The sequence below is a fragment of the Cherax quadricarinatus genome, chromosome 19, assembly GCF_038502225.1.
Source record: "Cherax quadricarinatus isolate ZL_2023a chromosome 19, ASM3850222v1, whole genome shotgun sequence".
Lineage (NCBI taxonomy): Eukaryota > Metazoa > Arthropoda > Malacostraca > Decapoda > Parastacidae > Cherax > Cherax quadricarinatus.
The window spans coordinates 25,723,672-25,742,335 of NC_091310.1; the positions used below are offsets into that span (position 1 = coordinate 25,723,672).

Genomic DNA, 18,664 nt, shown 5'->3' on the forward strand with positions numbered 1-18,664 from the left:
AGTGTGTTAGATAGCAGTGAATGGAGACGAATGGCTCACGAAATCGTAATGACATGATTGCAAACAAACCATACCATGGGTGGGGATAGGACCCGCTGGTCCAGTGGCTAATGTGACGGTCTGGAGTTTTGAGACTCTCTGAGCACGGGTTCTATCCCCGCCCGTGATATGGTTTGGAGACGAATGGTTTTTGTGACCTGACGAGCTGTTGGACTGTGAGCAGGGTAATATTTAGTGATGGGATTCAGGGAAACTGGTTATTTTTATATAGCCGGACTTGAGTACTGGAAATGGGAAGTACAATGCCTGCACTTTAAAGGAGTGGTTTGGGATATTGGCATTTTGAAGGGATATGTTATACAGTGAGCCCCCAGTTATTGGCCGTTCCTGTCATCAGCAAATTGGTTATAGGCCGTTTTTTCGGCTACCGGTTATCGGCTATTATTTTGCTTATCGGCCGTACTGTACGTGTCCCTCCGCCAGCTGGGCCAGCTTGCACATCAGTTTGGCTGTCTCTCAGTGCATGAGGAAGTTTCTGCTCATTTGTCCAAACATTTTGTTTGTTTTTCATTGTTTTTGGTGGCCTTTTGTCAGTGCAACTGCGAAATAAGAAACCATGGCTCCAAAGAAAGTTCCTAGTAAAAGTTCCTGTAGCAAAGAAAGTGAGAAACACCATGGAATTTAAGCGAGAAGTTACTGAAAAATACGAAAGTGGTGTGAGGGTGCTGGAACTTGCCAGGATGTATGGGAAAAATAAATCTACCATCACTTCCATCCTGGCAAAGAAAGAACAAATCAAGGAAGATGATGCTGCAAAAGCAGTAAATGTGATTACGAAACAAAGGTCACCAATAATGGAAGATATGGAAAGGTTATTGCTATTGTGGATTAAAGAATAGCATTTAGTGGGAGACAGTGTTGTGGAGTCGATTATTTGTGAGAAGGCAAGACAGTTGCATGAAGATCTTGTGAAGAAAACTCCTGGAACAAGTGGTGCTCTTAGTGAATTTAGGACCAGCAAAGACTGGTTTGAGAGATTTAAGAAGCATAGTGGCATACAGTGCTGTAAGGCACGGCAAGGCTGCAAGTTCAGACAAGGGTGCAGCTGAAGAATTCGTGCATGAATTCAAGGGGTACGTAGAGGCTGAGGGATTCATCCCCCAACAAGTGTTCATTTGTGATGAAACAGGCCTCTTTTGGAAGAAAATGCCAAAAAGGACCTACATTATGCAGGAGGAAAAGGCACTGCCAGGACACAAGCCTATGAAAGACAGGCAAACTCTTTTGTTTTGTGGTAATGCTAGTCGGGATTTTAGAGTGAAGCCTTTACTGGTGTATCACTCTGAAAATCCCAGTGTTCAAGAAAAACAATGTTGTCAAAAACAGATTGTGTGTGATGTGGAAGGCAAATAATAAGGCATAGGCCACAAGGCAAATTTTCAAAGTGTGAAAAAATACCTCCTGGAAAATAAATTGCCACTTAAGTCTCTCCTGGTACTGGACAATGCTCCTGCATATCCTCCAGACTTGGAAGACCAAGTGTTTAGGGACTTCAGTTTCATCACAGTGAAGTTCTTGCCTCCTACCACCACTCCTCTTCTCCAGCCCATGGACCAGCAGGTCATTTCTAACTTCAGAAAACTCTACACAAAAGCAATATTTCAAAAGTGCTTTAAAGTGACCTTGGACACTCAGTTAACCCTAAGAGAGTTCTGGAGGAATCACTTCACTATCCTCAATTGCATAAGCTTTATAGGTAAGGCTTGGGAGGGAGTGACTTCCAGGACTTTGAACTCTGCTTGGAGAAAACTGTGGCCAGACTTTGTCCCTGTGACCCTGACCCTGCCAACCCTCTGCCTGTTGTGGACTCTACTGTGACACTGGACAAGTCCATGGGGTTGGAGGCGAGTGACCAGGATGTGGAAGAGTTGGGGGAGGACCACAGGGAAGAGCTAACCACTGACGAGCTGCAAGAGCAACAGGCCATAGTTGAGGAAATTGCTTCAGAGGAGGAGGAAGAGGGAGTGAAGGAGGTGCCTTTTTCATTGATTAAGGAGATCTATGCAAAATGGAATGATGTGCAATCTTTTGTCGAGAAGTACCACCCTGACCAAGCTGAAACAAGCCATATCTGCAATATGTTTAGTGACAAAACCTTGTCCCACTTCAGGGAAATCATAAAGAGATGCCAGAAACAGACCTCTATGGACAGATATGTTGTGTGACAGAGGTCCAGTGACTCTCAAGCCGGTCCTAGTGGCATTAAAAGACAAAGAAGGGAAGTAACCCCAGAGAGGGCTTCGCTACCTGAAGGCTTTATGGAGGGGGATTCCCCTTTCAAACACTAACTCCTCCCTCTTTCCTCCTCCCTATCTTCTAGAAGCCAGCATTAGTCTTCAATAAAGGTATGTACATAATACTGACTAATTGTTAAAAAAAAATGTTTTTTTTTGTGTGTGAATATTTTTGACTGGAACGGATTAACTGAATTTACAATAATACTTATGGGAATAATTACAGTGGTCCCCGGTATTCGATGGTATCCGGTATTCGATACATTTTAACGTAAAAATTTTGCCTCGCCACTCATTTATTAAAAAAACCTGCCACCCACGATTCGTCCGAGACATGTCCACGTGTAGCCTGAACTGCCCCGTGCGTGCCAGTGTTTACAAGCCAGCCAGTGTGCTTGCAACTAAGGATACATTCAGTACATTCCATATTATCACAGTGTTTTTGGTGCCAACCCTTCGCGAAAAAAGGTGCTAATGGCTATTGAAATGAAGAAAGATACAGTGGACCCCCGCATACCGTTGGCATCACATAACGCTAAATCCGCATACCGATACATTTTATCGCTAAGATTTTGCCTTGCATACCGCTAAAAAACCCGCTCAACACTATTCGTCCGAGACGCGTCTAATGTGCTGCCTGAGCCAGCCTCACATGTTCCGCCGGTGGCATTGTTTACAAGCCAGCCTCCGCGGTAACATCCAAGCATACAATCGTAACATTTTGTATTATTACAGTGTTTTTGGTGATTTTATCTGCAAAATAAGTGACCATGGGCCCCAAGAAAGCTTCTAGTGCCAACCCTGTGGTAAAAAGGGTGAGAAATATTATCGAAATAGTATGGTACCATGGTCAACTGCTGATGCTTCTGCTCCTGTAGCACTGTCAGCTGCTGCTGCTGCTGCTGTAGCACCGTCAGCTGCTGCTGCTGCTGTACCACCGTCAGCTGCTGCTGCTGCTGTACCACCGTCAGCTGCTGCTGCTGCTGCTGCTGTACCACCGTCAGCTGCTGCTGCTGCTGCTGCACTGTCAGCTGCTGCTGTAGCACTGTCAGCCGCTGCTGCTGCTGTAGCACTGTCAGCTGCTGCTGCTGCTGTACCACCGTCACCTGCTGCTGCTGCTGTAGTACCGTCTGCTGCTGCTGTAGTACCGTCTGCTGCTGCTGTAGCATCGTCTGCTGCTGCTGTAGCATCGTCTGCTGCTGCTGTAGCACTGTCAGCTGCTGCTGCTGCTGCTGCTGTACCACCATCAGCTGCTGTTGCTGCTGTACCACCATCAGCTGCTGCTGCTGCTGTAGTACCGTCTGCTGCTGCTGTAGTACCGTCTGCTGCTGCTGTAGTACCGTCTGCTGCTGCTGTAGCATCGTCTGCTGCTGCTGTAGCATTGTCTGTTGCTGCTGTAGCACTGTCAGCTGCTGCTGCTGCTGCACTGTCAGCTGCTGCTGCTGCTGCTGTAGCACTGTCAGCTGCTGCTGCTGCTGCTGTAGCACCATCAGCTGCTGCTGCTGCTGTACCACCGTCAGCTGCTGCTGCTGCTGTTGAAGTACCATCTGCTGCTGCTGTAGCATTGTCTGCTGCTGCTGTAGCACTGTCAGCTGCTGCTGCTGCTGTAACACTGTCAGCTGCTGCTGCTGCTGTAACACTGTCAGCTGCTGCTGCTGCTGTAGCACCGTCAGCTGCTGCTGCTGCTGTACCACCGTCAGCTGCTGCTGCTGCTGTAGTACTGTCTGCTGCTACTGTAGTACCGTCTGCTGCTGCTGTAGCATCGTCTGCTGCTGCTGTAGCACTGTCAGCTGCTGCTGTAGCACCATTGTTGGTGTGGCTTATTGAGAATACCAAGAAACAATTAACCCCAGAGGGTTAGCCACCCAGGATAACCCAAAAAAGTCAGTGTCATCGAAGACTGTCTAACTTATTTCCATTGGGGTCCTTAATCTTGTCTCCCAGGATGCAACCCACACCAGTCGACTAACACCCAGGTGAACAGGGAAAAACGCCTGGAACTAGTGCTCATATTGGTGAATTTAAAGCCAGCAAAGGTTGGTTTGAGAGATTTAAGAATCGTAGTGGCATACAGAGTGTGGTAAGGCCTGTTCTGGAAGAAAATGCCAAACAGGACCTACAGTACTCAGGAGGAAAAGGCACCCCCAGGACACAGTGTCTCATCAGTCATTGCTGCATCTTCAATAAAGGTAAGTGTCATTTCTTCTTCATTTAGTAGAGTAGTACATGCACAATATATACTGTGCATGTATTACTCTACTATTGTGCATGTATCCTTCTCTTTGTGTGTAGGAAAATGTATATTTCATGTGGTAAAAATTTTTTTTTCATACTTTTGGGTGTCTTGCACGGATTAATTTGATTTCCATTATTTCTTATGGGGAAAATTCATTCGCATAACGATAATTTCGCATAACAATGAGCTCTCATTAACGGATTAATATCGTTATGCGGGGGTCCACTGTAATTGCAAAGTACGAAAGTGGAGTGCATGTGTCGGAGCTGGTCAGGTTGTATACAAAACCTCAATCAACCATCGCTACTTAGTGACCAGGAAAACGGCCATCAAGGAAGCTGTTGTTGCAAAAGGTGCAACTGTGTTTTCGAAACAGAGACCGCAAGTGTTAGAAGATGTTGAGAGACTGTTATTGGTGTGGATAAATGAAAAACAGATAGCAGGAGATAGCATCTCTCAAGCAATCATTTGTGAAAAGGCTAGGAAGTTGCATGAGGATTTAATTAGAAAAATGCCTGCAACTAGTGGTGATGTGAGTGAATTTAAGGCCAGCAAAGGTTGGTTTGAAAGATTTAAGAATCGTAGTGGCATACATAGTGTGATTAGGCATGGTGAGGCTGCCAGTTCGGACCAAAAAGCAGCTGAAAAATATGTGAAGGAATTCAAGGATTACATAGACAGTGAAGAAATGAAACCTGAACAAGTGTTTAATTGCGACGAAACAGGCCTGTTTTGGAAGAAATTGCCAAGCAGGACCTACATTACTCAGGAGGAAAAGGCACTCCCAGGACATAAGCCTATGAAAGACAGGCTTACTCTTCTGATGTGTGCCAATGCTAGTGGTGATTGCAAAGTGAAGCCTTTATTGGTGTATCACTCAGAAACTCCCAGAGCGTTCAGGCAAAAGAATATCCTCAAGGCTAATTTGTGTGTGCTGTGGAGGGCAAACAGTAAAGCATGGGTCACTAGGGATTTTTTCTATGACTGGTTACACCATGCATTTGCCCCCACTGTGAAAAATTACCTAATTGAAAAGAAATTAGACCTTAAGTGCCTCCTGGTATTAGACAATGCCCCTGGTCATCCTACAGACTTGGCAGAGCGACTTTCTGGGGACATGAGCTTCATTAAGGTCAAGCTTTTGCCTCCTAATACCACTCTTCTCCTGCAGCCCATGGACCAGCAGGTCATTTCCAACTTCAAGAAACTGTATACAAAAGCTATGTTTCAAAAGTGCTTTGAAGTGACCACAGACACTCGATTGACTCTTTTAGAGTTTTGGAAGGATCACTTTAATATCCTCAATTGTGTAAACTTTATAGGTAAGGCTTGGGGGGGAGTGACTAAGAGGACCTTGAACTCTGCTTGGAAAAAACTGTGGCCAGAATATGTAGACAAAAGGGATTTTGAAGGGTTTGAGGTTAACCCTGGGAATCCTATGCCAGTTGAGTAATCCATTGTGGCATTGGTGAAGTCCTTGGGGTTGGAGGCTACTGGGGAGGATGTGGAAGAGTTGGTGGAGGAGGACAATGATGAACTAACCACTGATGAGCTGCTAGATCATCTTCAACAGCAAGAGGCCACACCTGAGGAAACTGCTCCGGAGGAGGGGATAGAGAAATTGAAGAAGTTGCCTACTTCAAAGATTAAGGAAATGTGTACAGTGTGGACAAAGGTGAAAACCTTTATGGAGGACAATCACCCTCACACAGCTATTGCAAGCCGTGCTGGTGACTATTACAATGACAATGTTGTGAACCACTTTAGAAAAGTCATAAAGGAACGGGAGGTACAGGCCTCTATGGACAGATATGTTGTGCGACAGACGTCCAGTGACTCTCAAGCTGGTCCTAGTGGCATTAAAAGAAGAAGAGAAGTAACCCTGGAAAAGGACTTGCTACCTCAAGTCCTAATGGAAGGGGATTCCCCTTCTAAACAATAAGTTCGACACTCTCCCCTCCTCCCATCCCATCAATCATCACCAGATCTTCATTCAAGGTAAGTGTCATGTATTCCATTGTTTGTACAGTACTACAAACTGTGCATGTCTTCTTCAGTTTGTGTGCATTAAACTTAGTATTTCATGTGGTAAAAATTTTTTTTCCATACTTTTGGGTGTCTTGCACAGATTAATTTGATTTCCATTATTTCTTATGGGGAAAATTAATTCGCCTTTCGATAATTTCGGTATTCGATGAGCTCTCAGGAACAGATTAATATCGAATACCGGGGGTCCACTGTATTTTGGTTATCGGCCATTTCGGTTTTAGGCCGAGCTTCTGGAATGGATTACGGCTGATAATCGAGGGTCTACTGTATATCATTATATATGCTTCTAAACTGTTGTATCTGGGTGCCTCTGCAAAGACAGTGATTATGTATGAGTGAGGTGAAAGTGTTGAATGATGATGAAAGTATTTTCTTTTTGGGGATTTTCTTTTCTTTCTGGGTCACCCTGCCTAGGTAGGAGATGGCTGGCTTGTTGATAAAAAGGAAAAAAAAAAAAAAAGCAAGGCTCTGGTTAGAGTATGTAGGAGAGAGGGAAATTATTTACCAGTAAAAGTAGGCCTTAGACAGGGATGTGTGATGTCACCATGGTTGTTCAATATATTTATAGATAATATTGTGAGAGAAGTGAATGCTCAGGTATTGGCAAGAGGGTTAAAAGATAAAAAAAAAAAAAAATCTAACACAAAGTGGGGGTTGTCACAGTTGCTTTTTGCTGATACTGTGCTTTTGGAAGACTCTGAAGAGAAGTTGCAGAGGTTGGTGGACGAGTTTGGTAATGTGTGTAAAAAGAAGGCAATTAAAAGTGAATATAGGAAAGAGTAATGTGATGAGGATAACAACAAGTTTAGGTAACAAAAGACTGGATATCAGATTGGAGGGAGGGAATATGAAGGAGGTGAATGTATTGAGACATCTGGGAGTGGATGGGTCTATGAAAGATGAGGTGAATCATAGAAATGATGAGGGGGGAAAAAGGTGAGTAATGCACTGAGGAGTCTGTGGAGACAAAGAACATTATCCATGGAAGCAAAGAGGATTGCTAAATACAAAGAAAGCCACTATTATGCTGGAGCATTTCGAACAGACTAGTCCTAGTACATAGTAACTACTTAAAACTAGTGAAGATAATAGTGTTTAACTTTATTAAAATTTTGTTTAATCTTAATACTGATAAATTAGACACATGTGCAACACTTGGATATCTTTATTGAGCAAACGTTTCACCACACACTGGCTTCATCAGTCCATACAAAGGAGAACGGTGAAGAACGGGAGGAGTTTGAAGTAATCAGTCCCTCAGCCTTGAGTCAATTTGGTCAGTCCATCAATCTTGAAAAGAATACAGCATATCTGCTGTATTTATGCATCGCAGATATGCATTCATAAATGGAAAAAATGGCTATCTGCTTTCCGGCAATAACCTGGAACCTAACCCGCTATATAAGTGGGACCCTACTGTATCTTCCCAGCTTGTTTCATTTAGGACATGATTGACTTGTTCCTATTGTCTGTTTTTGTTACTGAAGTTGAATTTTGTGAAGACACCCTCATGACTGAGCACATTTTGCTGGTCAAGAGCCCTGTGCATACATGTCTGTACCTTTATTATGTTGTGATCTGAGTGTATTGTCTTTGATATGGTTATATTACATATCAGATCGTCATTGTTAGTGAAGATGAGGTCTAGCATATTTTCTAGTCTTGTAGGCTCTAATATTTGCTGGTTTAAGGTGAATTTGGTGCAGAGATTTAATAGCTTGTATGTGTGTGTGTCCTAGGTAGTAGGTTGGTAGACAGCAACTGCCCTGGGAGGTACTACCGTCCTGCCAAGCGAGTGTAAAACGAAAGCCTGTAATTGTTTTACATGATGGTAGGATTGCTAGTGTCCTTTTTTCTCTCTCATGAACATGCAAGATTTCAGGTACATCTTGCTGCTTCTACTTACACTTAGGTCACACTACACATACATGTTTTTTTTTTTTTCAACAAGTTGGCTGTCTCCCACCGAGGCAGGGTGACCCAAAAAAGAAAGAAAATCCCCAAAAAGAAAATGCTTTCATCATCATTCAACACTTTCACCACACCCACACATAATCACCATCTTTGCAGAGGTGCTCAGAATACAACAGTTTAGAAGAATATACGAATAAAGATACACAACATATCCCTCCAAACTGCCAATATCCCAAACCCTTCCTTTAAAGTGCAGGCATTGTACTTCCCATTTCCAGGACTCAAGTCCGACTATATGAAAATAACCGGTTTCCCTGAATCCCTTCACTAAATATTACCCTGCTCACACTCCAACAGATCGTCAGGTCCCAAGTACCATTTGTCTCCATTCACTCCTATCTAACACGCTCATGCACGCTTGCTGGAAGTCCAAGCCCCTTGCCCACAAAACCTCCTTTACCCCCTCTCTCCAACCCTTTCGAGGACGACCCCTACCTCGCCTTCCTTCCCCTATAGATTTATATGCTTTCCATGTCATTCTACTTTGATCCATTCTCTCTAAATGACCAAACCACCTCAACAACCCCTCTTCTGCCCTCTGACTAATACTTTTATTAACTTCACACCTTTTCCTAATTTCCACACTCCGAATTTTCTACATAATATTTACACCACACATTGCCCTTAGACAGGACATCTCCACTGCCTCCAACTGTCTCCTCGCTGCTGCATTTACCACCCAAGCTTCACACCCATATAAGAGTGTTGGTACTACTATACTCTCATACATTCCCTTCTTTGCCTCCATAGATAAAGTTTTTTGACTCCACATATACCTCAATGCACCACTCACCTTTTTTCCATCATCAATTCTATGATTAACCTCATCCTTCATAAATCCAACCGCCAACACGTCAACTCCCAAGTATCTGAAAACATTTACTTCTTCCATACTCCTCCTCCCCAATTTGATATTCAATGTTTCTTTATCTAAATCATTTGATACCCTCATCACCTTACTCTTTTCTATGTTCACTTTCAACTTTCTACCTTTACACACATTCCCAAACTCATCCACTAACCTTTGCAATTTTTCTTTAAAATCTCCCATAAGCACAGTATCATCAGCAAAAAGTAACTGTGTTAATTCCCATTTTGAATTTGATTCCCCATAATTTAATAACACCCCTCTCCCGAACACCCTAGCATTTACATCTTTTACAACCCCATCTATAAATATATTAAACAACCATGGTGACATTACACATCCCTGTCTAAGACCTACTTTTACCGGGAAGTAGTCTCCTTCTCTTCTACACACCCTAACCTGAGCCTCACTATCCTCATAAAAACTCTTTACAGCATTTAGTAACTTACCACCTATTCCATATACATGCAACATCTGCCACATTGCTCCCCTATCCACTTTATCATATGCCTTTTCTAAATCCATAAATGCAATAAAAACTTCCCTACCTTTATCTAAATACTGTTCACATATATGCTTCAATGTAAACACTTGATCTACACATCCCCTACCCACTCTGAAACCTCCTTGCTCATCCGCAATCCTACATTCTGTCTTACCTCTAATTCTTTCAATTATAACCCTACCATACACTTTTCCTGGTATACTCAATAAACTTATTCCTCTATAATTTTTACAATCTCTTTTGTCCCCTTTCTCTTTATATAAAGGGACTATACATGCTCTCCGCCAATCCCTAGGTACCTTCCCCTCTTTCATACATTTATTAAACAAAAGTACCAACCACTCCAACACTATATCCCCCCCTGCTTTTAACATTTCTGCCATGATCCCATCAGTTCCAGCTGCTTTACCCCCTTTCATTCTACGTAATGCCTCACGTACCTCCCCCACACTTACATTCTGCTCTTCTTCACTCCTAAAAGATGGTATACCTCCCTGACCAGTGCATGAAATTACCACCTCCCTTTCTTCCTCAACATTTAAAAGTTCCTCAAAATATTCTCACCATCTACCTAATACCTCCCTCTCCCCATCTACTAACTCCCCTACTCTATTTTTAACTGACAAATCCATACTTTCCCTAGGCTTTCTTAACTTGTTTAACTCACTCCAAAATTTTTTCTTATTCTCATTAAAATTTCTTGACAGTGCCTCTCCCACTCTATCATCTGCTCTCCTTTTGCACTCTCTCACCGCTCTCTTCACCTTTCTTTTAGTGTCCATATACTCTGCTTTTCTTAAAAACCTCTCATAAGCTAACTTTTTCTCTTTTATCACACCCTTTACTTCATCATTCCACCAATCACTCCTCTTTCCACCTGCCCCCACCCTCCTATAACCACAAACTTCTGCCCCACATTCTAATACTGCATTTTTAAAACTATTCCAACCCTCTTCAACCCCCTCACTACTCATCTTTGCACTAGTCCACCTTTCTGCCAACAGTCGCTTATATCTCCCCCGAACTTCCTCCTCCCTTAGTTTATACACTTTCACCTCCCTCTTACTTGTTGTTGCCACCTTCCTCTTTTCCCATCTACCTCTTACTCTAACTGTGGCTACAACTAAATAATGATCCAATATATCAGTTGCCCCTCTATAAACATGTACATCCTGGAGCCTACCCATCAACCTTTTATCCACCAATACATAATCTAACAAACTACTTTCATTACGTGCTACATACATGTACAAGCATATATATACACACCCCTCTGGGTTTTCTTCTATTTTCTTTCTAGTTCTTGTTCTTGTTTATTTCCTCTTATTTCCATGGGGAAGTGGAACAGAATTCTTCCTCCGTAAGCCATGCGTGTTGTAAGAGGCGACTAAAATGCCAGGAGCAAGGGGCTAGTAACCCCTTCTCCTGTATATATTACTAGATTTGAAAGGAGAAACTTTCCTTTTTCCTTTTGGGCCACCCCGCCTCAGTGGGATACAGCCGGTGTGTTGAAAGAAAGAAATGTGTGTGTGTGAATTTTCATCTGAGGTGCCTCCTGGGGTGATCTCTAAAATATTATTTGCTACACTCCTCCATTTTAGGTGTCTCAATTGAAATCTCCCAGTACCAAGATGTTTGGGGCAGGAGTTGGGAGATTTTCCAGACAGTGGTCAACTTTCCAAAGCTATTCCTGGAATTGCTGGGAAATTGCATCTGGAGGCTTGTATACAACCTCAATGACAAGGTTTTGTTATTGAGGTTGCACACAAAACTTCAAGTACATCATTTGAGGTGTTTAGTAGTTCTCAACAAGTAAGCAACTCTGTGATGTACAAGTCAACCATCCCTTGTTGCCTGTTTTGTCTGTCGCATCTGAATAAAGATGAAGATAGAGTTTATTTCTTTGTAAAGGTTACAATGTGTAATTACAATTTTGGTTTGCTAATACAAAGAAAGCCACTATCGTGCCAGGGCATTTCGGGCAGGTTATAACCTCGGATCCATATTTCGTTGTCTAAATGATCCTTTATGTGGGTCTCTGTGAAAGCTGCAAACATTGCATTTGACTCTGTGAGCAGTCCCTTGATGTAAGGAATTTTGTTGTTTGTTGACGGTTTTAGACCCTGTATGTTTGCAAAGATAAATGTCGTTATATTGCTGGAACTTAGGGGGGTTTTATTTGCTGGCTTTAATATCTGTTGTTCTGGAGTGGAGGCCAATGACTGTGCCTCTGCTCCAGAAGTGTTTTCAGTTGGTGTAAGATTTCTGTCATTGCTTGCCAGTCTTTTCTCCTTCCTGGCACTAAAAAACCTCCTTCTTTGGAGAGGTTATGGCTCCCCTCCTTTGTTTCCCATAGTCCAGCTGGTCTGTGTCTTCTTGTCCCCTTCTTTAGATGATGTGCCTGGCAGTATACGTTGTAGCATTTTCTTTTATGGAGTGACGCGTGACATTTCAGGGTGAAATAAATCACAGGAAGGGGAGTTACACCCTCCTGTTGTCATGTGGGTGTGTAGTTATACATCTGCTATAACTGTGAAGCTGATAGGCAGTGTGTTATACCCCATTCTATGAATTTTATAAATTCATGAATAACACCACACACACTTGTATTAAAATGCACCAAAGTGGTTAAGCCACTTACCTTTATTACCCCACCTCCACTCCCCCCACCAACCCTTTTCCCATATTTCCATCCTTACCCATCCTTCTTCCTTTCCCATCTTACCGAAGCTCTGGTCATAATTCAACTTCAGTAGAGAAGGGAGAGAAAATTGATATAACCACTTATGTTATAAAAAAAACCATGCAAAGTGACTCAGAGAGAAATATTTAAAACCAATAACACAGAGAAAATGAGTAACTTTCATGTAACTTTTCACCAGAGCTAGATGGCTGGAATATAATGCAAGAGAAGGTAATGTGGAATTTTGCAAAATATGTATGAATTGAAGAAAGGCCACCAAAATTATGGTTGTATTTCTACAACTAAAGATAAGTACAGTGGACCCTCAACCAGCGATGGCATCGATTAACGATAAATCTGACTAGCGATTCATTTAAACGCAAAAATTTTGCCTCGACTAGCGCTTAAAAACCTGACCAGCGCTTTTCGTTCCGTACCATACGCGTCCACTTTGGCCTGAGCGCGCCTCTCTTGTCCCTTTGGTGCCAGTGTTTACAAGCCAGCCAGCCACCGCGGTCGCTTCCAAACATACAACTGGAACATTTCATATTATCACAGCCTTTTTAGTGATTGCACCTGCAAAATAAGTCACCATGGGCCCCAAGAAAGCTTCTAGTGCCAACCCTACAGCAAAAAGGGTGAGAATTACTATGGAGATGAAGAAAGAGATCATTGATAAATATGAAAGTGGAGTGCGTATCTCTGAGCTGGTCAGGTTGTATAATAAACCCCAATCAACCATCGCTACTATTGTGGGCAAGAAAACGGCAATTAAGGAAGCTGTTCTTGCCAAAGGTGCAACTATGTTTTCGAAACTGAGATCGCAAGTGATAGAAGATGTTGAGAGACTTTTATTGGTGTGGATAAACGAGAAACAGATAGCAGGAGACAGCATCTCTCAAGCGATCATATGTGAAAAGGCTAGGAAGTTGCATGACGATTTAATTAAAAAAATGCCAGCAACTAGTGATGTGAGTGAATTTAAGGCCAGCAAAGGTTGGTTTGAGAGATTTAAGAAGCGTAGTGGCATTCATAGTGTGATAAGGCATGGTGAGGCTGCCACTTCGGACCACAAAGCGGCTGAAAAATATGTGCAGGACTTCAAGGAGTACATAGACAGTGAAGGACTGAAACCTGAACAAGTGTTTAATTGTGACGAAACAGGCCTGTTTTGGAAGAAAATGCCAAGCAGGACGTACATTACTCAGGAGGAAAAGGCACTTCCAGGACATAAGCCTATGAAAGACAGGCTTACTTTGTTGATGTGTGCCAATGCTAGTGGTGATTGCAAAGTGAAGCCTTTATTGGTGTATCACTCTGAAACCCCCAGAGTGTTCAGGAAAAACAATGTCCTCAAGGCTAATTTGTGTGTGCTGTGGAGGGCAAACAGTAAGGCATAGGTCACTAGGGACTTTTTCTATGACTGGTTACACCATGCATTTGCCCCCGATGTGAAAAATTACCTAATTGAAAAGAAATTAGACCTTAAGTGCCTCCTGGTATTAGACAATGCCCCTGGTCATCCTACAGATGTGGCAGAGCGACTTTCTAGGGACATGAGCTTCATTAAGGTCAAGTTTTTGCCTCCTAATACCACTCCTCTCCTGCAGCCCATGGACCAGCAGGTTATTTCCAACTTCAAGAAACTGTACACAAAAGCTATGTTTGAAAGGTGCTTTGTAGTGACCTCAGAAACTCAACTGACTAAGAGAGTTTTGGAAAGATCATTTTACCATCCTCAATTGTGTAAACATTATAGGTAAGGCTTGGGAGGAAGTGACTAAGAGGACATTGAACTCTGCTTGGAAAAAACTGTGGCCAGAATGTGTAGACAAAAGGGATTTGGAAGGGTTTGAGGCTAACCCTGAGAATCCTATGCCAGTTGAGGAATCCGTTGTGGCACTGGGGAAGTCCTTGGGGTTGGAGGTTAGTGGGGAGGATGTGGAAGAGTTGGTGGTGGAGGACAGTGAAGAACTAACCACTGATGAGCTGCTAGATCATCTTGAACAGCAAGAGGGCAGACCTGAGGAAACTGCTTCGGAGGAGGGGAGAGAGAAATTGAAGAAGTTGCCTACTTCTAAGATTAAGGGAATCTGTGCAATGTGGCTTAAAGTGCAAAGCTTTATGGATGATAATCACCCTGACACAGCTACTGCAAGTCGTGTTGGCAACCTGTACACTGACAATGTTGTGAAACACTTTAGGAAAGTCATAAAGGAACGAGAGGTACAGGCCTCTATGGACAGATATGTTGTGTGACAGAAGTCCAGTGACTCTCAAGCTGGTCCTAGTGGCGTTAAAATGGTATAAAATACCGACAGGTTGTTAGGTAGGACACATATGCAACAGTTAGGTATCTTTATTATGAAACGTTCCGCCTACACAGTAGGCTTCTTCAGTCAAGTACAGAAAAGTTGATAGAAGCAGAAGATACTTGAAGACGATGTAATCAGTCCATCACCCTTAAAGTTTTGAGGTGGTCAGTCCCTCAGTCTGGAGAAGAGCATTGTTCCATAGTATGAAACAATATTGTTTCATACTATGGAACAATGCTCTTCTCCAGACTGAGGGACTGACCACCTCAAAACTTTAAGGGTGATGGACTGATTACATCGTCTTCAAGTATCTTCTGCTTCTATCAACTTTTCTGTACTTGACTGAAGAAGCCTACTGTGTAGGCGATACGTTTCATAATAAAGATACCTAACTGTTGCATATGTGTCCTACCTAACAATGGTCCTAGTGGCATTAAAAGAACAAGGGAAGTAACCCCAGAAAAAGACTTGCTGCCTCAAGTGCTAATGGAAGGGGATTCTCCTTCTAAACAGTAAGAAGATAACGCTCTCCCCTCCTCCCATCCCACCAATCATCACCAGATCTTCAATAAAGGTAAGTGTCATGTAACTGTGCATGTAATCTTCAGTTTGTGTGTATTAAAATTAATATTTCATGTGGTAAAAAAAATTTTTTTTTCAATACTTTTGGGTGTTTTGCACGGATTAATTTGATTTCCATTATTTCTTATGGGGAAAATTAACTTGACTAACGATTATTTTGACTAACGATGAGCTCTCAGGAACGGATTAATATCGCTGGTTGAGGGTCCACTGTATAGTGGTACCTTGGTATACGTCCGGCTCCCAACTCGAACAATTATGTAAATGTACTTTTGTAAGTGCTTTTGTAAGTGTATTTTTGGTGGTCTGAAACAGATTAATCTACTTTACATTATTCCTTTTGGGAACAAATTTGTTCGGTACTCGAAGAGATTGGAACTTGAAAAGCCTTCTGGAATTAATTAAGGTCATACACAGAGGTACCACTGTACATACTTAACCAAGTAGCCCTAATATCCTTAATAAAGTAATCTAATTACATGATAAAAAATATAATAAAAAGTGACTCAGATAATCCCTCATCACCTGCTGTCTGTTGTTAATAATGGATATGACATGTGGTAATCCAGCATCATCTAGTCCTGCAGTTAGTGTTTCTTCTCCACCCTCTCTTGTTCCTTTTACCTCAACTTGAACCTCTTCAATTGAACCCTTTCCAATATCTGTAATATATAACAAGGCAAACTCAATAAATCACAATCACTTTGAAATTAATCTAAAAATTACAAAAAATTTTTAACATGAAACTAATACAAATTTAAATATAAATCTAATCTAATTTAATACTAATACTAATGAAACCAATACTAATTTAAATATAAATCTATTAACACTTTTTCATGATAACATGGCAAAAAATTCAGGCATATTTTTGATAAGTATGCCATACCTATTGTTTAGAACAGAGTAAATTATTTAGGGGAAAACAGCTTAAAGCAGTACACAAAGATTAATAATTGATAATTTTACTGTATTGATTCATTCCTGTACCTTGAACCCTTGGTATTTGGTATTTGGAAAAACAAAAAAAAAATTTAGGCTCAGTATTTACTGAGATATAAGCCCGTGAAGTTAGTGCTGGATGCTCACCTGACAGCAACATCGAGTCCTGACGCTTGCTGAAGTGTTGCCGATACACCTTTTTTCTTGTTTTTATTTTAATTTATATAATTCTTATGTTCTGATAATTAAAATTTATAACAGTTCTTGTGATTTCATAGCCAATCTTTGTTCTGACACTAATATTAGGTACTGAAATAGTATTCAAATAGTCACAATCACACCAGCAGGTGAACATTTTCACCTGCCTTGGTCATTTACTATTGTCTAGAAATATATACAAAGTATTTATAGGTCTCAGCACTGTTTTAGACATGCTGGAGTATATATGAAACTTCTTGAACCATGGTGTTATGACAAGTGTTAGTAAACTGCTGACACTGCAGTGACACTTGATGAATGTGCACTGCTCCAAGCAACCCTGGCTTTATCTGTTTTCACTGTTACACACAAACTTGTCTGTCTGTATCTGTCTGTCCATATCTATCTGTGTCTGTCTGTATCTGTCTGTCTGTATCTATCTGTCTAGCTCTGCTTATCTATCTTTCTGTCTGCCTGTGTGTGTATGTCTTTCCATCTGCTTGTCTATCTGTCTCAGGGAGCGGCTCGTAAACCAACAGGTTTACGAGTCACTCCCTGATTCCTGAGCAAGTGAAAATGCATATTACTTGTGTCATGCTTATTATGCCTTATATCTACAAGCACTGTATAGTACTTTGCTTGGATGTTTTGGGTTATCCTAGGTAATTTACAATATGTATAATAACTGTATTTATGTGTACCTGTGAGAGAGATAGGAAGACAGACAGAGATATAGACAGAGATAGATAAAGACAGAGACAGAGCCCAAGCCAGTCAGCCAGTTAGCCAGCCACCCAGCCTGCTGAATACATATTACATGTTCCAGAATAGTTTCTCTTTGCTTAGGGCATAGGTTACTGGACATTCTGGCAGGATGACACTACCAGTGGTACCAGAAATGAAAGGATGTTGCACAAATGTTGCACATGGGTTATTATCAAGGTTTTTGATATTTCCTCGACCACTTGTGGCCACATCCATCTCAAAGCCACTAAACTTGGGGTCAACATCACTTTCCTCTTAAAAGGGGAGTGTTAATATGACATGACATCAGTGAATCCAAGTTGTTTGAGACACTATTTGCTCTAGCTAGTGCTCAATTGAACTGGTGCTCCCACAAGGTACTACGTGGTCCCAGATATTTTTAATACTGTGCGCACCGAGTGTTAAGACCCATTCTATACCGGGCATCCCAGGCCAATTGTGCCAAATTTGGAGGCAGGAAAAATAAAATGTAGATCTACGTTTGGAGCGCTAGCAGTACAAATGTAGATCTATGTTTGGACAGTTTAAGGGTTAACAATCATTTAATTACCCCTAAGCTGGATGTCCTGGCTCTAAGTGAAACAAAGCTGAAGGGAGCAGGAGAGTTTCAGTGGGAAGAAATAAATGGGATTAGGTTAGGAGTTTCTAAGAGAGTTAGAGCTAAGGAAGGAATAACAATAATGTTGAAGGATTAATTACTGAAGAAAAGAGGGAATATAAATGTATAAATTCAAGGATTATGTGGAGTAAAATAAGGGTTGAATGTGAAAAGGGGGCTATAATAAGCATTTATGCACCTGAAGAAGAGAGAAGTGTAGAGGGGAGAGAGAGAGATTTTGGGAAATGTTAAGTGAGTGCTTGGGGAGTTTTGAACTAAGTGAGAGAGTACTTGTGGTGGGAGAACCAAACGCTAGAGTAAAACTGCTGTGGAGGAAGTAGTATGTAAGTTTGGGGTGCGAGGGGTAAATGAAAAGGGGGACCTTTAATTGAACTATGCATAAAAAGAAAAAGAGGATAAATATACAGTATACAAGATATGATAGAGCACATGCTGAAAGTAGTTTGTTAGATTATGTATTAGTGGATAAAAGGTTGATGTGGAGACTTCAGCATGTGCATGTTTATAGAGGGGCAACAGATGTATCAGATTACTATTTAGCTGAAGCTACAGTTAGACTAAGAGGCTGATGGGGCAAAAGGAAAATGGCAACTGCAAGTAGAAGAGAGGTGAAAGTTTATAAACTAAGGGAGGA

At 41.7% G+C, this 18,664-nt stretch overlaps 1 protein-coding gene across 3 annotated transcripts in view; it reads right to left on the reverse strand.

The window, feature by feature from the left end:
- The window catches only part of Edem2 (ER degradation enhancer, mannosidase alpha-like 2), a 285,175-nt gene that overhangs the window by 75,087 nt on the left and 191,424 nt on the right, over positions 1 to 18,664 (reverse strand). For all 3 annotated transcript variants that reach the window (XM_070086564.1, XM_070086565.1, XM_070086566.1), the window contains one exon: positions 16,032 to 16,168. In XM_070086564.1, coding sequence (XP_069942665.1) covers positions 16,032 to 16,168 — 137 coding nt within the window. The remainder of the gene's footprint in view (positions 1 to 16,031; positions 16,169 to 18,664) is intronic.